Source organism: Raphanus sativus, chromosome 4, assembly GCF_000801105.2.
Source record: "Raphanus sativus cultivar WK10039 chromosome 4, ASM80110v3, whole genome shotgun sequence".
NCBI classification, from domain to species: Eukaryota; Viridiplantae; Streptophyta; class Magnoliopsida; order Brassicales; family Brassicaceae; genus Raphanus; species Raphanus sativus.
In genome coordinates, this window is record NC_079514.1 from 42,723,441 (window position 1) to 42,748,807 (window position 25,367).

General features: G+C 35.2%; 7 protein-coding genes across 7 annotated transcripts; 2 read left to right on the top strand and 5 right to left on the bottom strand.

The window, feature by feature from the left end:
• Positions 1 to 233: 233 nt before the first annotated feature.
• Positions 234 to 3,862, bottom strand: LOC108852501 (phragmoplastin DRP1D). Its single transcript, XM_057010111.1, has 15 exons — positions 3,627 to 3,862; positions 3,481 to 3,544; positions 3,132 to 3,239; positions 2,937 to 3,038; positions 2,781 to 2,831; positions 2,637 to 2,698; positions 2,396 to 2,486; positions 2,251 to 2,315; positions 1,962 to 2,156; positions 1,765 to 1,884; positions 1,616 to 1,686; positions 1,288 to 1,513; positions 1,096 to 1,146; positions 642 to 1,022; positions 234 to 557 (listed from the first exon to the last, which is right to left on the bottom strand). The coding sequence occupies exons 1-15, from the start codon at positions 3,765 to 3,767 to the stop codon at positions 429 to 431; spliced, it is 1,857 nt and encodes a 618-aa protein (XP_056866091.1). The 5' UTR covers positions 3,768 to 3,862; the 3' UTR covers positions 234 to 428.
• Positions 3,863 to 5,315: 1,453 nt separating this feature from the next.
• On the top strand, positions 5,316 to 6,715 carry LOC108851069 (uncharacterized). Its single transcript, XM_018624497.2, has one exon. It carries the CDS (start codon positions 5,655 to 5,657, stop codon positions 6,465 to 6,467), a length of 813 nt encoding a protein of 270 aa, XP_018479999.2. The 5' UTR covers positions 5,316 to 5,654; the 3' UTR covers positions 6,468 to 6,715.
• A 27-nt stretch (positions 6,716 to 6,742) lies between these two features.
• LOC108849377 (ras-related protein RABH1b-like) lies at positions 6,743 to 9,148 on the bottom strand. The gene is made up of 6 exons (XM_018622925.2): positions 8,879 to 9,148; positions 8,133 to 8,203; positions 7,970 to 8,058; positions 7,701 to 7,812; positions 7,370 to 7,460; positions 6,743 to 7,155 (listed from the first exon to the last, which is right to left on the bottom strand). The coding sequence occupies exons 1-6, from the start codon at positions 8,993 to 8,995 to the stop codon at positions 7,009 to 7,011; spliced, it is 627 nt and encodes a 208-aa protein (XP_018478427.1). The 5' UTR covers positions 8,996 to 9,148; the 3' UTR covers positions 6,743 to 7,008.
• Positions 9,149 to 9,581: 433 nt separating this feature from the next.
• On the bottom strand, positions 9,582 to 10,840 carry LOC108851942 (10 kDa chaperonin 2, chloroplastic). The gene is made up of 7 exons (XM_018625419.2): positions 10,669 to 10,840; positions 10,515 to 10,573; positions 10,380 to 10,430; positions 10,173 to 10,238; positions 10,029 to 10,079; positions 9,909 to 9,938; positions 9,582 to 9,779 (listed from the first exon to the last, which is right to left on the bottom strand). Exons 1-7 carry the CDS (start codon positions 10,757 to 10,759, stop codon positions 9,711 to 9,713), a joined length of 417 nt encoding a protein of 138 aa, XP_018480921.2. The 5' UTR covers positions 10,760 to 10,840; the 3' UTR covers positions 9,582 to 9,710.
• A 3,739-nt stretch (positions 10,841 to 14,579) lies between these two features.
• Positions 14,580 to 15,286, top strand: LOC108854385 (FCS-Like Zinc finger 3). Its single transcript, XM_018627927.2, has 2 exons — positions 14,580 to 14,818; positions 14,923 to 15,286. The coding sequence occupies exons 1-2, from the start codon at positions 14,706 to 14,708 to the stop codon at positions 15,095 to 15,097; spliced, it is 288 nt and encodes a 95-aa protein (XP_018483429.2). The 5' UTR covers positions 14,580 to 14,705; the 3' UTR covers positions 15,098 to 15,286.
• Positions 15,287 to 17,995: 2,709 nt separating this feature from the next.
• LOC108854384 (cyclin-U4-1) lies at positions 17,996 to 19,345 on the bottom strand. The gene is made up of 2 exons (XM_018627926.2): positions 18,895 to 19,345; positions 17,996 to 18,452 (listed from the first exon to the last, which is right to left on the bottom strand). The coding sequence occupies exons 1-2, from the start codon at positions 19,233 to 19,235 to the stop codon at positions 18,188 to 18,190; spliced, it is 606 nt and encodes a 201-aa protein (XP_018483428.1). The 5' UTR covers positions 19,236 to 19,345; the 3' UTR covers positions 17,996 to 18,187.
• Positions 19,346 to 22,411: 3,066 nt separating this feature from the next.
• LOC108854383 (probable WRKY transcription factor 12) lies at positions 22,412 to 24,249 on the bottom strand. Its single transcript, XM_018627923.2, has 4 exons — positions 23,935 to 24,249; positions 23,738 to 23,826; positions 23,274 to 23,444; positions 22,412 to 22,748 (listed from the first exon to the last, which is right to left on the bottom strand). Exons 1-4 carry the CDS (start codon positions 24,169 to 24,171, stop codon positions 22,586 to 22,588), a joined length of 660 nt encoding a protein of 219 aa, XP_018483425.1. The 5' UTR covers positions 24,172 to 24,249; the 3' UTR covers positions 22,412 to 22,585.
• Between the last annotated feature and the right edge of the window lie 1,118 nt (positions 24,250 to 25,367).

Genomic DNA, 25,367 nt, shown 5'->3' on the forward strand with positions numbered 1-25,367 from the left:
AAATAAAAATAAATACCCGCCCGGGCGGGTCAAGTCCTAGTATAAATTTAAAAGTGTTGCCTCAAAACAGAAGCATATATTATTGGATGGTCTGTGACCATTAATCTCACAAATTTATCACATCAAACAACACAAATCAAGGACGATCTGTGGCATCAGGTCTAGACCGTGCTCCGCTTGCGTATTTCTGAAGCAAACCTCATGAATCAGATTCCCTCATTGACGATAAGATGCCTTCTAATAAAGAGTTTATGTATTACCAGTCCACAATCGAAGTGATAGCTATAATATACTAAATAACTTTGGAGGCAAGGCAACGAATCATGTTGATAGTTCTTCCTTGTATAAAACCTTAAATGGTTATGTATCTTATCTAAACAAATTAAACCATTAATCAGACAATACTGTCAGATGGACACTTAGCTTCATCATCCAAACCAAACCGCTGCATCAATCTCATCTCTAGCCTTCTTGTATAGCTCGAGCCTTTTTGCACATTGTAGCCTCCTCTCCATCAATGCAGGGTTCTCATCTAGCAACTGCCCCAAATGTCTCCCCTGCGAGAAAAACATGATCCACTCTTCAAATTCTAACCGAACCAAACCAAAACCGAACTGAATTAACCAGAGTAAGACACACACCTGACTCTGACTGATCTGTGTGTAGAAGTAATTGAGCAAAGCGAGTTTAGCCTGTCTGACTTGGCAATGAACAACAGCCTTAGGAATGGCGTTAACAAGCGTATCTGCAACCATTCTTATGTAACCAGCTACATCTGAAGCTATCTTTCTGAAATGTCTTTCACCGTTTTGTTCTATTGTCGTTGGTGAAGAAAGAGGTGTGGTTTGGCTTCCTTGTGTGTCCATGACATGAAGGTTACGAAAGAAATCGACAGTTAGATATGAAGCTTCCATGTCGACTAATCTAAGAACCGACTCCATGCTTTCTCCACGGAACTTCTCTAGAGATGAGTTTGCTGCTGCAGCTAGCTCAGTTTGTAGTGAAGGAAAACGTTTAAGCTCCTATATTGTTTATCATCATTAATCAATACAATTATTACATTTAATAATATATTAATAAAACAACCAAACTCACCTCAGTTTCTGCTATTGATTTGCGTACAAGCTCTTTTAAGACACTGTGGACCTGTTACACTCATAAATCATTACGATCTTATTATATATTAGATATTATTCAGAGGCGGTAATAAAATATTGGGGACTATATACGATTTGATAAAGATTTTAATTATTACAAAAAATAATTAGGAGATATGAAGGAACGTACAGCATTCACAGAAGCTTCAGCTGGACCTTTAAAAAGATGTAGGGATCCATCAATGAGACGACGATAACCCAATTCTGGAGCTACCAAATGAGGTTGATAGCCATCAGATTGTGAGACAACCCTCTTAACATTTTCCAACGAAAGATGACGATCAAAAGGAAGCTTTCTAATGGCTCCAGGAAGTTGGTAGTCAAAGACTCCATATATACGTGAACCTCCAGGACGCCTAAGATTCATTATCGATCAAAAGTTTAGTAAGAGTTGTTAAACCCACCGTTACAAGAAAGTCAGGTGAAAAATCAAGAGGATGTTCAATTAGTGTTGTTACCCGCCATCTAAATGTTCTTTGAATATCTTTTCAAATGCACGACACATTCCCAAGATAGTGTATAGTTTAGCCTGAGAGTGGCACATAGCATTTGTTACAAAGATAAACTATCTATAGGGGAAGATGTTCATGGAAATATATGTACTCACTCCAGCATCAATGGCGATAGGCCTACCCAATTGGTCTAGCTCTCTTTCTAGTTCCTGGATGCTTCTGTTTATCAAGGCTATGATGTTTGGAATACGTGCCCTTATAACAGATTCCAATAGCTGGAAGAAAAAAAAAACACAAAGAACATCATAACTAAAAGCTCGTTTCGTATAAGGGTTTTTGATTGAGTAAGAACCTTAGAAAGCATCTTGGCAAGGTATTCTGAACCCATTTTATTAGCTAAGTGACCATAGTCAGGACTAGTTTCAAAGTATTCCCGCTCTTTCCTTCTTGCAACCATCATATCAACATTCTTGTTAATATCTGCTTGTGAACGGTTTACTATCCCAACCCAAGGGTATTGCATCCTGTATGATCTTCCTTCGATAACCTTATGAAAATATTCACTATGGTGTCAATATCATAGTTACAAGGTAAGACACAAGAAAACATAGAAAGATAAAGGCTTGTCGGGAGACGCTTACATCCAGTGCATTAGTTCCCTTGTCCATCAAGTCTAACTTTGTCAAAACTCCAAACGTTCTATCACCTAAGACAATGAGATAGTAATTAAGAAAACTATAATAATATTTTTTTAGAGAAAAACATAACACACAACAAAAAACAAACCTGTTGGATCCACTTCTTTGGCGAGCTTGATGGCATCTGATGTGGCTATGTCTTGGTTAGCAGGAGATATTGCTAGTATAAGACAGTTAGGCTGTTGAAAAAGAAACATAAGTAAAGAAAAAAAAAGAAACATAAAGTAACATAATCAAAATTATCAAACTACAACAAGAGTGACTAGAGTATATTTATTTAACAGAATCACTAAGCCAAGAAGAGTGTAAGAACTAGTAGCAACACTCACCTTTGCCACGTATGAGCGAACCATGGATTCAATATCTTCAGCAATAGTTTCTGGCTGTCCTTCTGGAAACAGAAAAAAAAAACACAATGTTAACAAATAATTACATAAACAAAAGAAGCAGAGACAAATTAGAAAAAAACATACCAACAGCAACTTTAGTCAAACCAGGTAAGTCAATGAGAGTAAGATCCACAACTGTTTTTCAAAAGAACACAACAAGAAAACTGAGTGTTAGATGGATCAAAAAACATCTCAAAAACAAGAACACTTCATAGGAATTGCGATAATAAATAAACCAACCATTGGGAGAGAAGATACTAAGGTGAATAGGAACTGGAGAAATCTGTTTGCTCTTCCCAGTGATTCTATCAGTTTCATCCTGAATCTCCTTGCGAACCAAGGCTGCGACACAACATAGTTCTCAATATTAACTAACATGATGGATTCACTACAGCTAAACACAAACACACATAACACATTCATTCCTTTACATACAGAAGTTGGTGAATCTCTTATTGGTAAGATGGAGAAACTCTGCGTATTCCCCTGTTCCATGCTCAGTCCTATGTAGCTGTAACACCAAAGGCCTCCTCGTAACAATACCTGCGGAACAAGTTATCTCTTAACCTCTTAACCATTTGTTTACTACGTATATTAAAGTCTAGTCCTAAAATTTTGGGATCATAAACAATTTAGTATAATAAATTATTATTTTAACAATTTAAGATTTGATATAGAGTATGTTCTTAAAATATTAGGAGTCAATGACGATGTTTGACCTAGCAATGTCCAAGGCCGGTCTTAACTATACCAATCAAAAGTTTTTAGGTTAAGTAATACAAACCAGATCCTCTAGGGAGAAAATCTCTTCCGACAATGCTCTCTAGGACAGAAGACTTTCCAGAACTCTACATTCATAACATAAAACAACGTTAAAGATGCAAGAGAAAAAACATAAGTCGAGTTAAATACATCCGATGAGACGTGAACCTGGCCACCGACGACGGCGACGGAAGGAAGAGCTTCCCAGAGAGAAGAGAGAGCGTTGTTTCCGCCGCCATAATCGCCGAGTGCAGTGCATGCTCTTTGTATCCTGTTAACCATTCCTATCAAACTCTCCATCGTCGCCATCTTCACTTTTTATTTCGATGGTCCCTGAGACGAAGAAGAGAGATTAGGCCACGAGCATGGACTTTGAGAGACCAATTGGTGAAAGAAAGAAAGAGCAGGCGTTTACAATGTGATTAACCAACCAGTCCAATCTAATTAATAAAAAGTAGGAATTAAAACTTTGAAAAGTGAGTCAAATCTTTTATTTATTTTTCTTACAAAGAGTCAAAATACTTAATTTATTGATATTTTACCATTTACTATATGACTTTTGTCTTTAAAAAAAAGAAGAAACTGAAAGGTTATCTCATCATTATTACGTATCTATTATCAAATTATGAATGACTGGTATTAAGTACTTTGGATATGTTTTCATTTCACGATTATTCAAATCAAATACTCAGGATTTGGGTAGTAGTTTCAAGCTCTATCTTGTTCAAATTTCCTAAGTACTTCTAATTCTTGATAAGTAGACAGACCTGTTTATATTAAACCTTTTAGACATATTTATAAAAAAAAATATAACTAAAAACTATTCAATAGACGGCTCTAGCCAATATTACAACATAGGCTCACCAACCAAAAGTTTATGGGGCATGGAGATTAAACCTTAAGATTGTTTTTTTTTAACAAAACCATTTAAGATATCCAGTTTTCAATAAAACTAGTGTGACACTCTACTTCTCACCTAGCTCCCCTCATGTAATGTGATGATAAAAATATTTTACAATGCAGCCAAAAATAGAAAGTATAATAAATGAAATGTTAAGCCCAGTAATAAAGCACTGTGGCCCAGTAAGAAGCAAGAGAGAAGGGCTTTCACGTGGTCTAACTCAAACCCAAGAAGAAACGGACGAACAAGCGTGTGGGTTTATACAAAACGACGACCTGTCGTAACACCTAACACTTGTCGGCTTCCACCATCCACGAGCCTCCAATCTTTTTTTGTTGCCGTCACATACTCGTCTTTCCTTCTAATAAAATGTATAAATATTGGAGAAATTATTAATCACCACTCAGTATTTATTTTCATGATTTGTTTCTCTTTTTTTTGTTAGGTAGTACAAAGGAAACTAGACCATTTTCTAATGTTTCCATGTAAATGTGGATTTGATTCGTACCATATCTTTGAATTCACTATCGTATAATTAAATATATGGCAAAATTATATCATGAATATTTCAAATATCAACGCACATACACTGAAGAATATCTTAGTTAGATAAGGCACTTAATAATAACCATGTATCTACAAATTTAAAACGTGTTGTTATTCAGAATATAAGGGAACTTCAAAATTTGGTAGTTTTCCATGGAATTTTCGATGCATTTCTTCATAAAACGACGCCCCAATTACTCTTTGTCTAATCCAATTTAATATGGTTTTAATTGAGTCAAATTAAGAGTACGTAAGAACTAAATAAGCTAATCATTACATAAAACCCAGTTGTGATGGAAGTGATGTTTGTTTTGACAACGATAAGAAACGAATGTCAACGACAACACGTATCATGAAAACTATGAAATGTTCATCTTCCCACTACAAAAGAAACTACAGCGACGTTAATTAAAAAAATGGATGAGATTATCTTTAACCATAAGTTTATAATCATCATTACAACGAACGACACTGGTTTCAATTTTATCCCAACCAAATGTTAACGTGTCAAAGCCTTTATTACATCAAATTGTATTTCATATTTCTTCTTAAAACCAAATCTAAATTTTCCATTTATTCCGGCGACTCTCTCTCTCTATCTCTCTCACATACACAAACGAGAAACCTTTCGAATCAGAAGACAATATATATATTTGCACACATCAGATCTTCTTTTCTTCTTCTAGTTCTCAGAGATCGAAAGACTCTTTTTCTTCCAGAGTTTTTGTCTATCTTTTCAAAATATTCCGATGAGGTGTAAGAGACATACAGTTGACTCCAGTAGCAGTATCGGCGTCTGCGCTTCTTGTCTCCGTGAACGTCTCTTATCTCTCGCAGCTTCAGCCGCCGCTTCCGAAGATAACAATCATCCTCATCCTCATTCAAGAACTTCTCCTCCTCCTCCTCCTCCTCCTCCTCTGGTTTTACCTCGCGCTGTTTCTCCTTACGCTGCTGCTAGAAACTCCGACGCCAGAGGAGGAGGCGGAGAAGGATCATCATCATCATCGGAAAAAGTCTTCGAAACCAACCGATCGTTTAAGAAGAAACAGACGGGTTTATCTCGGTTCTCTACCTTCTTCAGGACGAGCTCTAACGAGTTTTCATCTCAAGATTCCTGCGACGCGACGTCACGGTCATGGTTCTCCAAGGTTCTCTCCCCACGATCGAAGAAGCAAACGGCTAACACTACTACTACGTGCTACATAGAGGATTTGATCGCCTCTGAATCCAATCATCAACAACACCAACCTAGACAAAGGTATTGCAGAGGAATGTCTCCGGCGAACGAACCAGTATCAGTCGAAGATTCGCCGGGGAGAGCGAGAAGAACAACGCCGGCGTCGACGGGAACTCCGGGAAGAAGAAAGACGGCGGCTACGACGATGGCTTTGTGCTTGAGTCCGCTAGTGAGAGCTAAACCTAAACCTAACTCTTCTTTTGGAGGATATACAACAGGTGAGCTGAAATCTCCGGTTAAGCCACACATTTCAACGGCGGCGTCGTTTTGCGCAAACAGGTCTAAGAAGCTGGCCGGTTTAGGTAGAGCTGATCACCGCCGTTGATGGCTTTATTTGGTCATCGTTTGACCTTTCTATACGAAATTACCTAAAACAAATATCAAGATTCATACGCAAGTTATATGGTGGCTACACTGTAGCAACAGATAAAAAGCGGAGTATATTTTTTTTTTTTATAATGAAAGAAATTCTTATTGTATATTAAAGTGGAAAGCTAAGTCTAGTTTCATGTCAGATAAGCAAGTAAAACTGTCCTATGCGTCCTTCTCTGTTCACTTCTTCACATGGAAGGAAGAACAAGAAGAGTGTCTACTCATTACTTTATATAATAGCTCAATGTTATATAATTCAATTTTGGCGACACACAAAATCACAGTATTTAAAACTCCAAAGACGAAAACAGTTCAGAGTTAGGGGCAAACCATAAACTTTGCAAGTAGACTCTTTTTTAAAAACAATCTGATGAAGGAGAGAGGCAAAAATTTTACACATAAGAAGATAATAGCGGATCAGATGATGCGAGGGCTGCTTTTTCTCTGAGTATGTTCTTTTGTTCTCTATAATGTTTTGTTACCAAATTTTGGTTTTAACAAGAGCATCCTCCTGATTGCTGCTGAGCCGAAGATGCATTGGCGTTGGACGACTTGAGATTAACATCAACCATGTCCTCTTGCTTTGTTGAAGACAGTGTTTCCATCCCGGGCAAAGCTGCTGCTATCTTGCGGAAAAGAGCCTAGCAGTAAACAAGTAAAAAAGGGACAAAAGTGTAGAGAGAGTATCAAAGATAGAATCCATATGAAAGAAGAGGATGTATATGTAGTCTTTTACTAATTAGCAGGTTGGTAGAGATGGGTCTAAACAAAAGTTCGTGTTCAAAGAAATTCTATTCTCTTATTTGTGTTCCAAGGAAAACTCAGTAATAAGTGATGAGAAGATTCTTTGTTTACCTTTATGTTGAAGCCCGCTTTGGCACTGGTTTCGATGAACATTACATTAAGCTCACGAGCCTTGGCTTCTGCTTCCTCTATTGACACTTGCCTGAGAAAAACAACCTATTTTATTAGTAAGGCCCCATCCACAGTAGTAAACGCTATTAAGGCCCCCTTTGATTATATGCAGTTCCATATATTATTTTGTTGGGTTGTTTGAGCACTAAGACGTGGTTTAACAATGGTTAGTACTTTACAAGTTACAACACTTATTCATCTCAGAAACATAGTGATATTTGGACATGAAGATTTTAACAAGGAAGATATTAAGGAAAAGATGATTATTAACCTTTTGTCTACAAGGTCGGTTTTATTCCCCACGAGCACAACTATGACATCGCTACCACGCTCTGTCCTAACCTCATCGATCCACTTAGCAGTGTTTAGAAACGATTGCCTGCCTATATGTCAACAGAAGGAAAAAAAACAAAATAAATATCAAGTTTCACAATCCAAGAATCTGGATGGATCATAAGATTACTTATTATCACAACTCCAACATCGCATTTATGGGAAAGTATGCATGTGTTTTGAAAAGTCCAGAGAAGGTACACATACTTGCAACATCATACACGATAACAGCAACAGAAGAGTCCCTGATATAGCTCGGAATAAGACTCCTAAACCTCTCTTGCCCAGCGGTATCCCTGTCATATGAATCATCTCCCATTGTTAATCATCATCTGCTAGTTTATTCCTTTAATGAGATTCCAGATCTTACCATAACTGCAGTCTGACAGTTCGATCTTCAAGGTACATAGTCTTGGATAGAAAATCAATACCAATTGTGGCCTGAAAATTAGAAAAACAACATAAACTACTGTGAAACAGGAAGAACATTTGGGTATAATAATGATAAACAAGCATGGTTTACTTACTATTATGTATTTAAAAAACGTAATGATCACATTTTACAAATCAAGATCATATACTTATTTTTTTTCATTTATCAACTAACAACTACTTCAATAACTATCCATTACGTTTCTACGATCTAGTACAGGACTACATTCTCGACTAGTATGAACAACAAACAAACAACACCGAGCGATCACAACGCTAAAAATCACGAACAATGAGAAGCTAAAGGAACATCGCACCGGACACATGATCCTTACAACTGATTGTTACGTCCCATACATTTAACAACAATCTACAAAACCACAAGGATCAACGCCGCGATCTATTCCAATTCCATTGCGTTTCTACTATCTTCTAAGTTCTAATATTAACAACAACCAAAAGTGAGCGAGATCACAACGCCATGACTGAGAAGCTAAAGGAGCTCACACTCACACAACACAAATGATCCCTAACTAGTGATTGTTACGATCTACAAATCAGAGATCACACATAATAACCTCACGCGAGATCAGAAAAACGGATCTCAATTATCAAACCAAAGCTAGCTAGCTAACGTCGTCGAGATGCTACACTAGATCGGAGGGAGGAGAACTTGGGATAAACCTGGTAAGTGTTGTCGAATTTGTCGTACATGAATCGAGTGATGATACTCGTCTTCCCCACGGATTGATCTCCCAGAAACACCAGCTTATACTTTGCGAGTGCCGATACCGGAGCCATTGATTCCTCCAAGATCTATCAAACTACACTTGACGGATCTGAGAATACGTCCAAGCAGTTTCCCAATATAAAGCCGGAGAGAGAGAGAAAGAGAGATCTCGTCGCTGAAATGTTGTTTATTCGAAGAAAGAAGCACCAATGGGGTGGGTCATTTATGTTAAATTAGAAACTTATTGGGGGTAATTTACAATATATAAGAAGTTAGACACTGATTAATAAAAATTCAAAACGTTATGGGCCTCTTCAGTACGGACCATAGGCTTAAAACGTTATGGGCCTCATCAGTACGGCCCATAGGCTTGCACGTAATTAGAACGCGTCTTCTCTCCTACGTGTATTGGAGCCCATTTTGGTGTTGTGAAGCTGACAAGATTGTTTCTTGCTCTGCTTGCTAATGAATACGTTTACAATCGTTCCACTGTCTAGCTAAACCTCTCTCAAAGCTTCTCCTTTTTGTTTATTTTGAGATTGTTCACTCTAGTTCTCTCTTATATAATGGGGATTGCAAATTATTTAGTTATTTTTTGAGATGCATTCTTGGAACTCTTGAAACAGTTTCAAATTCCTTACAATTTTGCTTGAATGATTGTCCTCGAAATGATATTAAATTGAAGAAAACTGTCACAAAACAAGATATGATGTCTGAGAATTACAGCAAACAACTAAAAATCTTGAAGAAGTATTAGACGTGTATCTTCTCGGATAAGGTCTCTCTTTACTCCACGAGGGCCAACAAGTCGCTCTCTTTACAAAAGCAATGCCTAGCACCGGTCCCCAAATCGACCTGTACAACAGTGAATTCAAACATGTTACACTTCCAAAATCCTAAAGAACTTATCTATGCTTCAAATTAATTTGCAGAGAAGCTCTTTTCCATTGTCAAGAAGAAGGCAAAACATAATAACTAACTAACCTCATATGCACTCACGTCAGAGAACAGAACCTGTGAAAAGGCAAAACGCGAAACAAATGAACAACATTCACACTAGTTAACCTACAATGAATGATGGTTAAGAGTTGAAAAAAAAAAAACCTTCTTTCCAGGCCCAACTTGTTGTCCAACCTCAGAACCAACAGAGACAACCTATAATAATATGATTTAAAGCCATTACTCAAAAAAGATCCTCAAGTCAATTCATATATGCTATATACATAAAAACGGTAGCAAAGCTTTTACCTCTCCGGTTAGATACCTCTCAAACTTAACAGCTGCTTTGGGCAACAACACTCCACCCGAGGTTGTCTGCAGAATCAACATCAACAGAAAAAAAAAATCTATGATTATTGGCGATCTAATTGCGATAACAGAGGCAATCAACTACAGTCTCTTCTCGATTCTAATTTAATCAGAGTATAAAAGGAGCTAGCTATAAGAGATAGTGACCTGAGTAAGCTCTTCAAGACGAACAAGAACCCTGTCGGCTTGAGGAACAACCTGAGATTTTATCATTATTCGAATTAAGACAACGAAATGAATTACATTTTTGGATAAAAGTAAACGGGAAAAAAAAGACAGTACCTTTGAGGGTTCCCATTTAGTGGAGATCGCTTTAACTCTCAGACAGCCTCTTCGACTTCCTGTAAGAGAAAACATGAAACGAAACAAATCATCAGACGGCGGCACAAAACATTAAAAGCTTGACACTTTACAAGAGTTTCAAATTTGTCGGTACCGAGAAGCTTGTGGTTAGCTAGAGAAGCAGCATTGGTTTTAGCCGGAAAAGCGAAGAAGGGTTTTGGTAGAGAGACGAAAGTGGAAGCCATTGCGAGATAAGGTTTTTCTTTTTTTTCTTAGCACAAGCAGAGGCAGCTCTTCTTCTAGTCGCGCAATTTTGGCTAGATCGTGTAGAGGATTCTCGTTGGTTCTTATGTTTTTGAATTGGGTCACTGTTACGGCCCATTAGTTGTTATCCAGTTAGCGATTTGGGCCTAGCTAATGAGATCCATTTCAGAGATAAATCAAGTTTTTCCGGTTTGGTTTTTGATTAGTTCAATTCAAGATAAATCCAACCTAATTAACCCCAAAAAAGTTTGGTTTGGTACTTGGTTGTTTATTACCAGGACAAGTATAGATTCAAAACGTTTTGACTAAATTCAAAGTGCATGTTTCTAGAACGTTTTGACTATAGTATTAGATTTAGCTTTTATTCTGAACTGAGATTGTGCCAGACTTCACAGATATAGATATGTTGAAACAAGTACATTTACACTACTTAGTTTGTCGACACCGACATTACTGGATCATGTTATATATATTTTTAAGAATAATCGATTTGCCATATAACAGAAACATAACTTAATTAGGAAGGACTTATGTCTTAGGAGTGCTGCGAGGACCTGTAATAAATTTTTAAAAAAATCATGCAAAAACAAGAAAAAAATTAAGCAAAAAAAAAACTTAATTAGGAAGGATCTTTATTGGTGATTTGTAAGTTGTAATGCTTAAGTAGACATTTAGATGTTGCTTGATTGTAGCTAGGCGTGATTCAGTTTGGAATATCTATGTTTTTAATATTAATTGATTGTCATATAGCAAAAATATAATCTAATTAGGAAGTTTAGATTTTTTGGTGATGCAGGCTTAATTAGGCATGATACAGTTTTATATTGCTTGATTATATATATAATTGGGAATATATATATAATAATTGGGAATGCCGTAGCCGTCGTAGCGGAGAAAGTCCATTCTCATCCGCCAATTCGGCCACCCTTCGAGCAGCACTTCTTAGGGAAGTGAAGTAACACCACTAGGACGAAACAGAAGCCGAATCCGATTGCAAGATCAATGTATCGCTCCCCCTTGGGTCTTCCATACTCCTCCGTCTTGGGTATTATTTCATAACTAGGACAGTTTGTAGGCATTTTTTGTATGAATTTTAATAGAAAAAAATCCCAATGAACGAACTCTCAAATCGACTCTCTCTTGCTTTATAGAATGTGAATTTGATTCAATCCAAGTGTGAATTCAGTTTGATCCCGTGTGAATTTGATCATTTACGACTAAGTCTAAGCTAACCCTATCAAATTTCTGGTTTCATCAAGTGGAATGTGTAGACTCCATCTCGCCCTATTCATAATCATATCATGTTCAAAAGAAGTATTTTTGATTTGGACAATAGACAAAAGAGGCGTTTAATTAGTGCCACTTACTGCGTGACCAAACTGTACTTCAGACATGAAGAGCCGTGCACAAGTAAGTTCCACTGACCCAAGGTTTATTGACTTTCCCCTGTTTCAAAGCTTTAACAAGAGAGTCTTCATCTCTTCCTCCAAGCTCTCCATCATCTTTATCTGCAATACATAGAGCTCCTAGAATGTTGATCCGAAACATAGACCGTAGGATCCTGGGAACACAATCTCCACCAATAGCAATGCCAACAGACAAAGAGGCGTTTAACTTAACTAGTGCCACTTACTGCAATCAAAACAACCAACTTAACCGTAGAATCAAAACAACCGAATTTAATTTCCATGCAACCTTAATACCTTTCACTAAACGACACGTAGCAAAAATACACAGCTTAGCTGGTGCACGAGTGAGATTTTACCACACGTGTCAAGGGCAGGTGGGTATGTAATCAAAAGGTAGGGTAAACGGGGTACAAGGGCAGTTGTCACGGGCCCGAGAGACAAAGAGATTTTGATTATTGGGCCTAAGAGTGGTGCTTATGGGTCCCATAAGTAATAACAATTCCTTTAAAAACGCTTGGTGACCAAGGAATTGAAAAGGAATAATGCATTCCTTAATGTTCCTAACAAATTTTACCATTCATTAGGAATAGTCATTTCTTTTCATTCCTTCTCATTCCTTTTATTGTAGAGAATTAAAAAACAAATTTATTCCTCACTAAATTTGATATGGAATAACCGTTCCTTATCATTCCCATAATTTTATTCCCATCAATTCTTTTTCTTTTTGTTCCTACTATTTCCGAGATGGTCACCAGTTAGACCTAGTCAGCTCCTCGTTTGATATTCCCAACTCTAGTGGGAGGACCCATCTCCCGACTCGAAGGCCTTGTTGTATCGACAGATAGACAAGTTGTGTGGTCCTTTGCCACTTTCATCTTTTGGACTTTTATTATGATTGATCACAAAACCACTGATTATCTCTTTTGTTTGTATTATTACACTTTTGTTTGTTTATATATTCGTAAAAGGTTTTTAAAGTTTATTATTGGGTTGCCGTTAGTATCGTGAGTCATTGCTTACTCAGAAACGTTTGAGTGCTTGACGTAATATTTAGTTAATATAATAATACTACTAGAATTGTTCACCTACCATTGATTTTAAAATGTCAAAGTATACTACTTCGTGTTATTTGAAAATTTAATGTAGAAAGATTTTGTTATATGAACCAAAAACTTATTAATCTCAAGTCGGTACTGATATTTTATGTATAATTTTACATATGTGACAGGTATACTTATGCAATTAACTAAAATACAAACAAGGAATGTGAGTGTCTATCAAAGATTTTAATGAATGAAGGTCGGTCACGCTATTGCTCGCTTATTACCAGGACAAGTATAAGCGTATGCATGCCTTTCATATCTAAATCCAAAGTACATGTTTCTAGAACGTACTTTTGACTATTAGATTTTAACTTTTATTCTGAACTGAGATTGTGCCAGACTTTACAGATTTTCAACCAGAGATTCGGATCTTTTTTACCTGCAACTTAGCACGTGTTCCAAGATATGTTGTGTCGGGAAATATTTATTCACCTACACTATTGTACTAAGACAACGTTACTGTCCAAGTGTCCATAAAGGAATTAATTAGGAGTATCTAAGTACAACAAGCAAAGCACAAACTAAATGATGAAAGAAACCAAAGCACTAAACAAATGAGAGGTGAATTATAAATTTACCCATGGGATGAAACTCTGTCCAGGGGAGATGCATCCCAAGAGGGCAGAAGCTACACACGTGAACAGTGTAATGTTTCAGAATATTGAGTTCAAAAATATCAGTAATATAAAAAAATATAAATTTTGGAAACTTTGGTTCAATGTTAATTTTATATTTATGGAAAAGTCCATCAATCATGCGTTATGCATGTTATTGTAATGGCCAACGAATCTCACAAACGCAAGACTTGTTTGATTCCCCTCGACCAACCAGATCCACCCAAATTATTGTAATTCAAAAAATTAAAAATTCTACTACTAGTTTTATACTTATGTTCACTATTGCTCAACGTCGCCCAAAAATGTATAGACTTTTGTGCCGGAGAATTTTTTAAAAAATTATTATTATGTCTATAAAATATTATTATGTCTATAAATTAAATAAAAATAAAAATATAACTGGTCCAGACAAAGAGTTTGATTCATTGTATTTTAATATCGAAAAATTTCCCTTGTAAAATAATAAAAAGACAATAAAATAAAATAAAATAAAATTAATGAATTATTGAACTTTAACGTATAGATCTTTCGAGAGTGGACTAAGGATAGAAAGAACGGTGAAGAAGTACTGTAGACCACAGTAACTATAGTGGTCTGCACCACAGGTGATTCACTAAAAGTCAAGCAGAGAAAGTCCGAGCTTCCGCTTTATATATTCACACCAAATCAATCAACTCTCTCCCCCTCCTCCTTCCTTCTCCTTCCTCTCTGAGTTGAATCTCAAATCTCTGCTTCTGCAGTCGATTCTCTTCCTCAATTTCAAAGCTTTCGTCATTTTTTTCAAGATTAGTGTTAGCAATGGCGTCGCATTACAATAGCTTCTTCGGCAGCAGCGAAGAGCCACACTTTCTGGAATCTTGCTCTCTCTGCCGTAAACACCTCGCTCTCAACTCAGATATCTTCATGTACAGGTAACTAACTAATCCGATCATATCAATTCAAAATTCCTGGATCTGGAATTTGGAAAGTGATTGCCTTTATTGATATTGAGATCTTTTCTTGATTGTTTTAACAGAGGAGACAAGGCGTTTTGTAGCAAAGAGTGTAGAGAAGAACAGATCGAGCACGATGAAGCCAAAGAGAAAAGCTGGAGACTTTCCGCTAGATCTCTCCGCAAGAAATCTTCCGAAGCAGCTAAAGATTCCGCCGCCGGAAAAACCGTACGGACAGGAACTCTCGTGGTGGCCTAGTTGTGTTTTTATTACATAAGCAGATAGTTTTTTCTTTATATATTACCCTCTTTAAGAAAAAAGAAAAAAAAAACATGCAAAGTTTTGCTCTGTTTCTATCTTTATCTTGTTTCCGATGTCGGAATCTGAGAAAAGTGTTAGATCTGGTTTTTATGTAAATGAATGTGTTGATAGTTTTTTTTTTGTTTATCTGGGGGGTTTAAATTTTGTTCCGACAATAAACAGAGCATACTATGTTCTAAATTCAATTTCTTTTTATCTTATAATTTCACTCAGTTAATAATATCTCAGACTCTTATGTTTCACCAGAAGTAACGTAATTGTAGTAATCCACAGTATTCTTAAAGCAGATCCTTCGATTGTTTCATTCGGTAATAGTCGTTTTCCGACGTAACTTAGAGCTAGAGCTCCGGCGTTGTTTAACATGACAGCTATCTTTGGTGGGGCTAAATGGGCTTTTTAAAAGAGCCCATGTACGCATGCCCACTGAGGCACTGACACTTTACCACCTTTTATGGAAGACCAAAGAAAGTTCATTATGAGAAATAATTGGGTCGTCAGGTACTCGTGTAGTTTCAATATTCTTTAGTAGCGTCAATGTAAAATGAAAAGATGGGCTGGAACCTGATAAAGATGGGCCGAGCCATAATTTTTGGCCACTTAGAGCCTAGTCTGAGCGCCACATTGGCTTCCCATTGTTTAGTTTTTGTCATGAACTAAATCTTCTAATCTATTAAAACAGAAATACATATAGTACTAACCCTTATAACCTTTCTGATATTTACCATTTTATGCTATTGACCATAAAACAGAGTTGTTTTATGAATTAACTGTCTAATAGTTTTACGTGTTCCAAACCAAATGAACCTAAAATCAGTGAACGGATTCATGTTAGTTAAACTATACGAAACATAAAATTAAAGTTTCACCATTATAACAATTAATATATAATAAATTCTACATATGTTCATATTTGTTGTTTTAATAGATTAGATTACAAATTTTTGAAAAATACATATACATACAAATAAACAAACAACTAAAGGAATTGAATATATTAAACAATAAACTACAATGTATAAACAACTAAATGTTGTGGGTTTACATGCCAATCAAAGCAAATATTATCTCCATTCCAGAAAGTAGTACGTTTAGAGTATTTCACATAGATTGAGAAACAATAAATACATTTTCTTTTTATGCATTTGTGATTAATGTTTGGCTTATTTCTACACCATGAGTTGTCGAATATTTTTTTCATACCTTTTTGTTGTTGAATTTAAATTATTTTAAACACTTTTTCTAAAATATTTTTATTCCTTAAAAAAGTGAATGTAACTTACTAAAAATCATTACCATTTCGCAAAATGATTCAAACATGATCATTTTTTGTTCATTTTTTTCTTCTATCTTCTTTTATTTTTTTTCTTTGTGATTTTGAGAAAAAAAGAAACTTAAAATAAAAAGAGTTGATCAGGAATTTAATGTTACCAAAAATATTTGTCTTTATCCAAAAAACATTTAAGTAAGTCATGGTAAATATCAAATGCAAATTCACTGAGTTAATTTTTATAGAAAAAACATTAATGATATTATACAAAATATTTCTTTGTTGAACAAAGGAAAACACAAAACGTCTTACTTTCTGAACAGAGTTAGTATGTAATATGATAAATATTAATAACATCCGCGCAATCTAAAATCTAGTTTCCATGTTAAAAAGGAATTTAACTATACTGTTAGAAATATGAATTAGCTTAAAACTAATATGCTTAGAGTTATATGAATTAATGTTAGTGGACCAGGCCCATTACTATACACATCAACTTTGTCAAAGTAGTGTGTGAACAAGAATCTGCTACTAGAATACTTCAAATACAAGAAACACAGAGTCTCACTTAATGGAAAATTCGTAATGTGTTACTGGTTATCGTGGTTCCGATAGCTACGACAACTTATCAAGCCCATTAAGCCCACATGGAGGTTTCTGACAAAAAATTGCTGCATCAATGGATATTTGTCAGTTTTCTGACGTCAAAAGAAACAAAACTAAAACTAAGCCGGTTTATTACGCATGAGCAACTATAATGAGATCAAATAGTTGGATTTCTTTTGGCATTTTCATCTTCTTAAACTCATAATTTTTTCTTTCACTTCTGTTCAATTAATCTCATTACTCACAAAAGGACTCCATTTTTCTACCTTGAGTTACAAATTTCATTGACTCCTCTTGCCTTGACCTATGGATTTTGCAAGGGCTGCACTTTTTCATGATGTAGTATTAGGTGTGTTCTCCATTCCAAGAAATAAGGAATCTCTCCTCTTAGAAGTACTAGTACAGCAACCAATTTCTAAAAACCAGTCTCAAATTCAATTTTCTCTGTTCTTTCACCTCTCTTTGTTTTGTGTTCTTGAGTTGTATGTATGAGCTATGAAAAGATTTAGAGTCAAAACTTAAAAACTTAAATCTTTGCGGTTTATTTTGTCAATATATATTATTTGTATAACCTCCTCTCACAAGGGTCACAGTCTCTTAGCCTCTTTCAAGTGGTCTATTGACTGTATTTCTTTATCATTACAGTCTGTCTCTGCTCTGCACATGTTCTTTTGTTCCCTCTATAGAACAAGAAACAACAAATTTTCTCCACAAATCACAATCATTGTACCTCCTGTTTATTATTGTTACTGATAGAAGAACCCATGCGCATTGGTAAAATTTGAATATCAGACAAAACAAAACAAAACATAAATAATTATAGCATAGAGATTTTTTGGTTATTTAAGTTTAAGGTTACTACTAGTGACATTAAAACTAATGTTGCCAAGTCAGTCTGTAAAGATGAACACTATCACACATGTCCACATGTAAACATATATGATATAATATATAGAGAGAAATGATCACGAACTTGCTTTGAAATTTCTTAATCAAGATTGATTTAAGACAAAGATAAGAGTCCCTGCCGACTAACCTCTACATCATCTACAACTACACATTTCATTAAAACAAGGGCCAGAGTGATAAAGAACAGAGAAACCAAAAAACCACTTGGATTTTTGTTTTGTTTTTTATTTGGAATCTTGTGTAAATTAAACAGCGAGTTGATGCTGTTGTTGTTTCTGATGAGAAGCTTCTTCGTCGTTGAAGGTAATGACAGATCTTGGTGGGACAACAACGAGAGAGAGAGGTTGAACAAGAGTCATTTCCTTTTGAAGATAAGAGAAGTAAGCGCGGAACGTGTTTGGCTTCACGTTTAAATCAAAACCTAACCCAAATAAGAAGTCAAGCTCCAGAAGATTCATCTCCTTCGTGCTTATCCCTCCCACTTTGGCGTAATACGCATTGTTGTAGTACCTGTTTTAAGTTATCAACGGTGCGGTTAGTGAATAATTAACCAAATCAATTTAAAAATCGAATCTTTATGTTTCAGAGGAACAAACAGAGAGAAACATCGCAGAAACAGGGGACTGGATGATCACTAACTGAATTTTAAGCGTTTAAAAATCGAATATTTATGTTTCAGAGGAACAAACAGGGAGAAGAAGAGCAGAGAAAAACAGAGAATTTCATAAACAGGGGATTGGATGATCACTAACTGAATTTTAAGCGTTTAAAAATCGAATCTTTGCGTTTCAGAGGAACAAACAGAGAGAAACAGAGTAGACAAAAACAGAACATTGCAGAAATAGGGGACTGGATGATCATTAACTGAAATTTTAAGCTGTGATAGTGAATTATGAGCTAGACCCTCGATTCATAGGTGTTAATTTCGATTAAAGGAATGACAGAAACTTACAGATCATCGAGGAATTTAGCGGAGACCATGACACTGGTAATGAGGAGACGATGAACGTTAAAGGAGTTGATCGGAAGCGAAAGCTGTCTTTGAGTGAAACGGTCGAGATAAACGTAAGCCACGACGAAGCAAGAAGGACTGCAATTGGCGTATTTGAAGATCCTCTCGAGGTAGCTATGAATCGTAATGGTTGGCCGGCTCAGTCCGTGGAACACGGAAACACTCTGCGACTGAGTCGTGACTCGCCGGGACTGATCGTTAGACTCGGCAACTCGTTCTAGCAATGAAGATAAGAAAGCTATTAGCTTCGGCATTACTCCTGGACTCTCGAGCTCAGCCATGTTTTGCGTGTGTTTTAGAGAGAGAGAGAGAGAGAAAATTAAGAAAGTTACTTTCTTTTTTCTTCTGTGTGATCTCTTTGCTCTGCTCTGTTGTGTATGGCGTGTGACCGTGTGATTAAGGTGGTCGTTATATTGGGTAGTTATTTTGTATTTTTGTATTTTTATTTAATTTCATAAGTATTTTTTCTGCTTTCCTATTTGATTATTTATAACCAATTTTTTTATAAGGAATGTGACCCTTTTGGATTTTCAGTTGTGTTATGAATCATTAATTCTTGTTATATCACCGTCGGCGGTGGAACCGAAAAAACATAAATATTTCAAAATAAATAAATAAGCAACTCATTTGAATATGGAACACAAAAAGGAAAGTGGTGCTTTTTTTTCATAAGTTGGATTAATGATTAGTATTGAATTTGAAAACTTAAGTTGTAACAAGAGGGAAACATAACTAAAGCATTAAACACGATATATCAAATCTATCGTGCCTTTTGATATGTACGCAATAACGAAGTTTGATGTGATTTGGGTAAAAGTATACGTTCAAAATGTGAGTTTATAAACAAAATGTATATTTATGTGTTATTTTTAATTTTTTTTTTTTTTTTTTTTTTTTTGTTATTTTAAATTTCGGTTTGTAGTGTGGGAGATGGGATCCCATACTCATCATGTTACATTACATGTGGGGAGATTTATTTAAACTAGAAAGTCATGACGATAGTGATCCTACGAAGTGCATGTGTTGCTAATAATGCGAATCAATTCCCATCTGGTAAACATAACATTTAATCCTTCTTTATAGCCTCAATATATTTAAGATTGCTAGATAAATATAGATATGAATAAACTATAGATCGATCTAAATCTAACACGCCAAGATGTACAGCTAATTTGGACGCACTTAGGCAAAGTTCTTAGACAAAGCACACCCAAAAGTTAAAGAGCAAGAAGAATGAAAAGAAATCTCACGTTAAAATAAAATATTTGATATTTACAGGACGACATGTCAACTTGTGTAACCATCCCTTTTCAACCTTTCAAATTTAATCGAGTGATTTGGACTACTAGGTCCATACAAACTGATGCATTTTTGTTAGTTCCTTAGTAGTTTATCTTCCAAATAACATTATAGTATAGTTCCTACTTCCTAGCTACATTCATGTACTACAAACTGAAGCAGGCACATGGTTTAGGCGTATATTAGTATTATTCTTTGTTAATGATGGTTTAGGCGTATATTATGTGACCATTATTTTATGCTACTTGGTTTATCTTGTAATGATGCGAGTACTGACCGTATAACTTGATTAGTACCTGAAGTGACAAGAGAAACGATTAATTAAAACATGACAGGTAGGTTAGATGTTAATTGATTGAGATTGGAGTGATGAAAAAGTAAAGCATGTCTCGTTAGAAAACTAAGAATAAAGATATCTTTTTATACATACGTTATATAATATGAACTGTAGAAATAGGAATGATGTTTGTATATAGTTTTTCCGTAGCATTTTGGGGATCAACAACAACTGCGTAACGTGTCTCTCGCTTCTCGTATCTTTTTCGTAGCCACTTTCCATGTGCTGCTCCATGTGACCTTCCCCATCCATCAAAAACTCCTTTTCCTAGTTCATATACTAATAGTATATATAAAGGAGAGAAGATGTATGATTCATAATACTGCGTTTCAGAAAACATTTAATATATTGATATATAGTATAGGTATAGTCTTGTCCATGCATAATATTTAGAATTATATGAAGATCGGTGGACCACATTAGTTGGTAGCCTTTACAATTTTCTGAATGCTTGCGTTTGTAAACTGTAAGTTTATTCTCAGTGAAACCAATCCATTTTTATTTGCCGTCGGCCTACATTATTATACATCCATTTCTTTGTAGGTTGCAAACGATACTGTTCTATAAATATCTTCAAAAAGATCGTGATGCTTAATCATTCAGAAAAAAATAATTAACCGGTGGTTGTTGTTAAAAGAGGGTGAAGGCTACCAAAACTTAAGAAAAAAATCTTGTTGGCTTGCCTAAGATTTGTGAGAATCTAATATTTAACCAATGTTTGGTGCCATGTCACGATCAAAGGAAAAAACCTCATTTAAGCGTAGAACAGTGTTAGTATGTTGTTACTATGGCTCGTCTCATTATTTCGTCGCTTCACGCTTCACAGTCATCTTTGGAGGCGATAATGGACCTAACATGGACCGTTTAGTGAGCATCCCTCTGCCTTATCAAAAGCCCAGTTTCAAAGTAAATATCGTAAAACTGAGCCAAGAAAATAATAAATCTTTACAAAGACAAACACAAAACAAATCTAAGACACATCAGATCACAAATCTTCCTTTTTGTCCCTCAAGGTTCTATGTACGTATAATGCCATATTGCCATGATGCTGCTATTGGTAGAGGGAATCAATACCCTATAATATATCTTTGCTAAGATCCAAAATAAATCAAATCTTTATGGGTTTCTCGATCTTTACTTCAAAAAAAGTTTATTATTCCGTTAAGAAAATTAACTAATTGTGTAATAAGAGATGGACCAATAAATGTATAAAAAGTGACGGATGTGTCAGGGCACAAAAATAGGTGGCTTACGCAGTTTTTCACACTCCTCTTGTGTCAGGCACACATTATAAGCAGCGAGTCACATGCCTTGACTCAGTTTTAATGAGCTCACCGTTCGCCATTAGCTTTCTACATCTATAAATACTTTAGCAGCAATCTCAATCTTTATAGCAAATCACATTTTCTTTAGACTTTTTTTCCACTAGTTTTCACTGACTTGAGTGAAGAATAGAGAATGTCTGCAATAATAGCACTTGACTTGGGTCTCCATTACAATCACACTGCATTGGCAATATCTTTCAAGAACGAAGGCGATGATGACGATGATGTAGTGTACGATTACGCTCCCGCTGCATGATTCAATCATCTATATACTTATAACATCTCCATCATTAGAAAGAGATATGATTTTCTAACTACCTAGATATAACCGTAATTAACAATATATGTGATATGTAACATAGATCATGAGCTAGTTGGTAGCTACGTTGGCTTGAGTGTTGTTACTAACTAATAAACTAATGAACTCTTTTATATACTTTATGGCCATATTTAAATCTTCTACATTGGTAGTGTTATGATGAACCAAACTCAGAACTAATATCCACTTCGAGTGTATATATATGTATATTTTAAACAAAAAAGTCAATAATATAAAACATCTGATGATATATTCTTAAAACACACACATACAATTTGACCCCAAATAATAAACACATGCAACATATCACACAGCTATTTTAATTTGTCTATATATATTTAGGGAGAGAGATTAAAAGGAAGAGAGACAATCATGGTCAGGAGAGGTGGAGTCATCAGAGGGAATGTGGTTGTGACGACCTTCGTAAGTAGTAATGACCATTCTACAGTCTTCGGACAGTCGCTCCACTCTCTTCTTCACCCTACAGTTGTTGTGTGTGCATCTGTAATAACTCCTGTATATAATTTTTGTTTTTGTTTTTCCATTTTATTAGCAAACAATGTTATATTCAATTAACCAGTTGTGAAAAAGAAGAAGAACTCAAGAAACAAACATGTGGGATTTGTGTGTAGACAAAAATAGTTGGAAAATGTGTAGACATTGCACAATAAAAGAGACAAAAAATAGAAGATATTGTTTGCATTCTCAATGATGATAGCCCTCGAGGGACGTACAATACATACTAAAATTGCAACATACGTACAAAAACATTCTAAATATGTAGAAAACTGTATACATTTGTATACGCAGTCATGTCTAGTACATGAGCTAAGGTTTGTTAACAATCTAAATAGAAAATATTATGACACACCTAAATTTAGTTCCTATATCATGCTTTTACGAAACTATCAGTCATCAATCAAATTATACGAGAATCACTATAGCACATGTTATCAGAACTATTGGTAATGTTAATTTAGACTAGTTAATAGGGTTCATGAAACATAGACATAACATGGAGGTGTACTTAATGAATTACCTTGGGTGAAGGCTGTTCTTGACGACTTTCTGACCATATTTACGCCATTTGTAGCCATCGTCGAGAACATCGACATCACTTTTTGTCTGGAAACAGAATCTTGGCTCTCTTAGTTTCCTCCTTATCTTCACTTTGTTCTTCATCTCTCCACAGCCACTACTTGATCTCCACCTGCAAATGCAATCACGCTATGATGTATCAGACACACTTTAATATCTTAGGTTATCTTATGTTATAAGGCTTTAATTTGTATACAGTCTATCAACATCCTATTGGATCTCAAATAATTTCGTGGAAACATAGAACTATCTTAAGAAAGAAAATCCAAAAACACTGGAGAGAAAGAAAATCAATTAATTGATGAAATTTATGGCAATAATAATAACTATATTGATTAGCTATTAGTTTATGGTAAAAGAAGGAGAAACTAGGATTCATCTTCAAACTTAAATCAGTTTAATTACCAAGAATTAGAATGAACATCATTGTTGATTCCACCTCTGATATTCTCGTGATCATTATTGACCACCTTTGATCCCAAGTGTCCTCCAACCTACAAAAACCATATTAAACCCCTTCAGATTATGATATCAATACTTAATTGGATAAAAACAATATAATCACATGCTATGCATAATAGAAAGATAGATCATAGCTACACCTGAAGATTATTCGAAAATCCTAGAGGTGCTTGAGTAGTATTCGTAGTAGAAGAAGAGTTGTGAATAGGGAAAGAAGGAGAGAGGAGAGAAGAGGAAGAAGAAGTAGAAGAGAAGAAGGTTAAGACATTGGTTTCTTCAAATGGAACGAGGAAGTTCATATTCTCTTGGATCGTCGTCGACGATGTCACTTGTTGTAGATCGTAATTATTGACTACTTCTCTTCTTCCTCCTTGCATTTTATTAAATCTCAGTCTCCCCTTTCGTTGACTAATGTGTATCAGTTTTGAAATAGTGTATCACACTAATTTTGTCTATACTTTTTATTAATAAGAGTTAATATATAAATATTACTTTGATGGTTTGTCTTCTCCTGCTTTCATATAGAGTGGTAGGGTTTCGTGTGTACGTCCCCGCACGTGTCGAAAACCCTACTAAACGAATCATTTGAACATTCGTGTCATTTTTCTGAACTGAACCGTTCGTGTCTTTAGCAGTCAACTTCATGTGAAGTGTCTATAAGTTCTATAATCATATCGCGAACAAAACAAAAACTATTCGGCTATGTTTACTAGAGTATATAGTTTTTTTTTTTTTTGTAACACAAGAGTATATAGTAATATCTGAATTTACATCTTGGTTCTTTTCTGCACCGATTGTACAATAAGTTGAAAATGATGTGTGGAATGTTATTTTAAATCCTATCAACTTAAACTTACAATTCAATAACAACTTTACTTTCATTTATTTAAGCAAGTAACTTGCATCATTAATTGAACCTAATCATTTCATAATGAGGCCAAAAAGTTTTGGACTTTGGTCTGATTCTGAAGCAACCTAAGGAATCAAAATTCTAAGAGCAGCATTACCGGTAGATATGCTAAGGGGTTTTTAAAAAAAGTAAATTAATATTTTACTAAACATTAATAAGGTGACAGGTGTTGTTTAATGTTTCAATCGGTTTTAAGAATATGTTCAACCGCATGTTCTTAACTCAATTTCTAAAGATAAATGAATTAAATTTAATGAAAAACAGGAAAGATAAATGAAAACGTTTCTTAAATAACAACTTTAGGATACAGTTATTAATACAATTCACATATATGTGACATTTAGTTATTAGTTCTCTTTTTTACAGAAAAATAATAAATAAATAAATTATTATAATATTAATATTTTTGTTTTTAGCATTTCTTAGCAGTTTTTGTGTTGAAGATGCTCTAAACCTCTTCAATTTAAGAACTTTTGCTCTTTTTCTTTAATTTTTTAATTTTATCTTTTTTTTTAAGTTAAGAACCTCTTAATAAATCGGTGTTGGAGCTTCTCTAAGATATTAGTTGAGGTAATATTTATCTTACTTTAATGAAGTTTAGAGAGGGAGAGAGTCAAACAAGTATTTGAGTGTGGTGGAGGTACATCATCAAAGCTTCGTCCA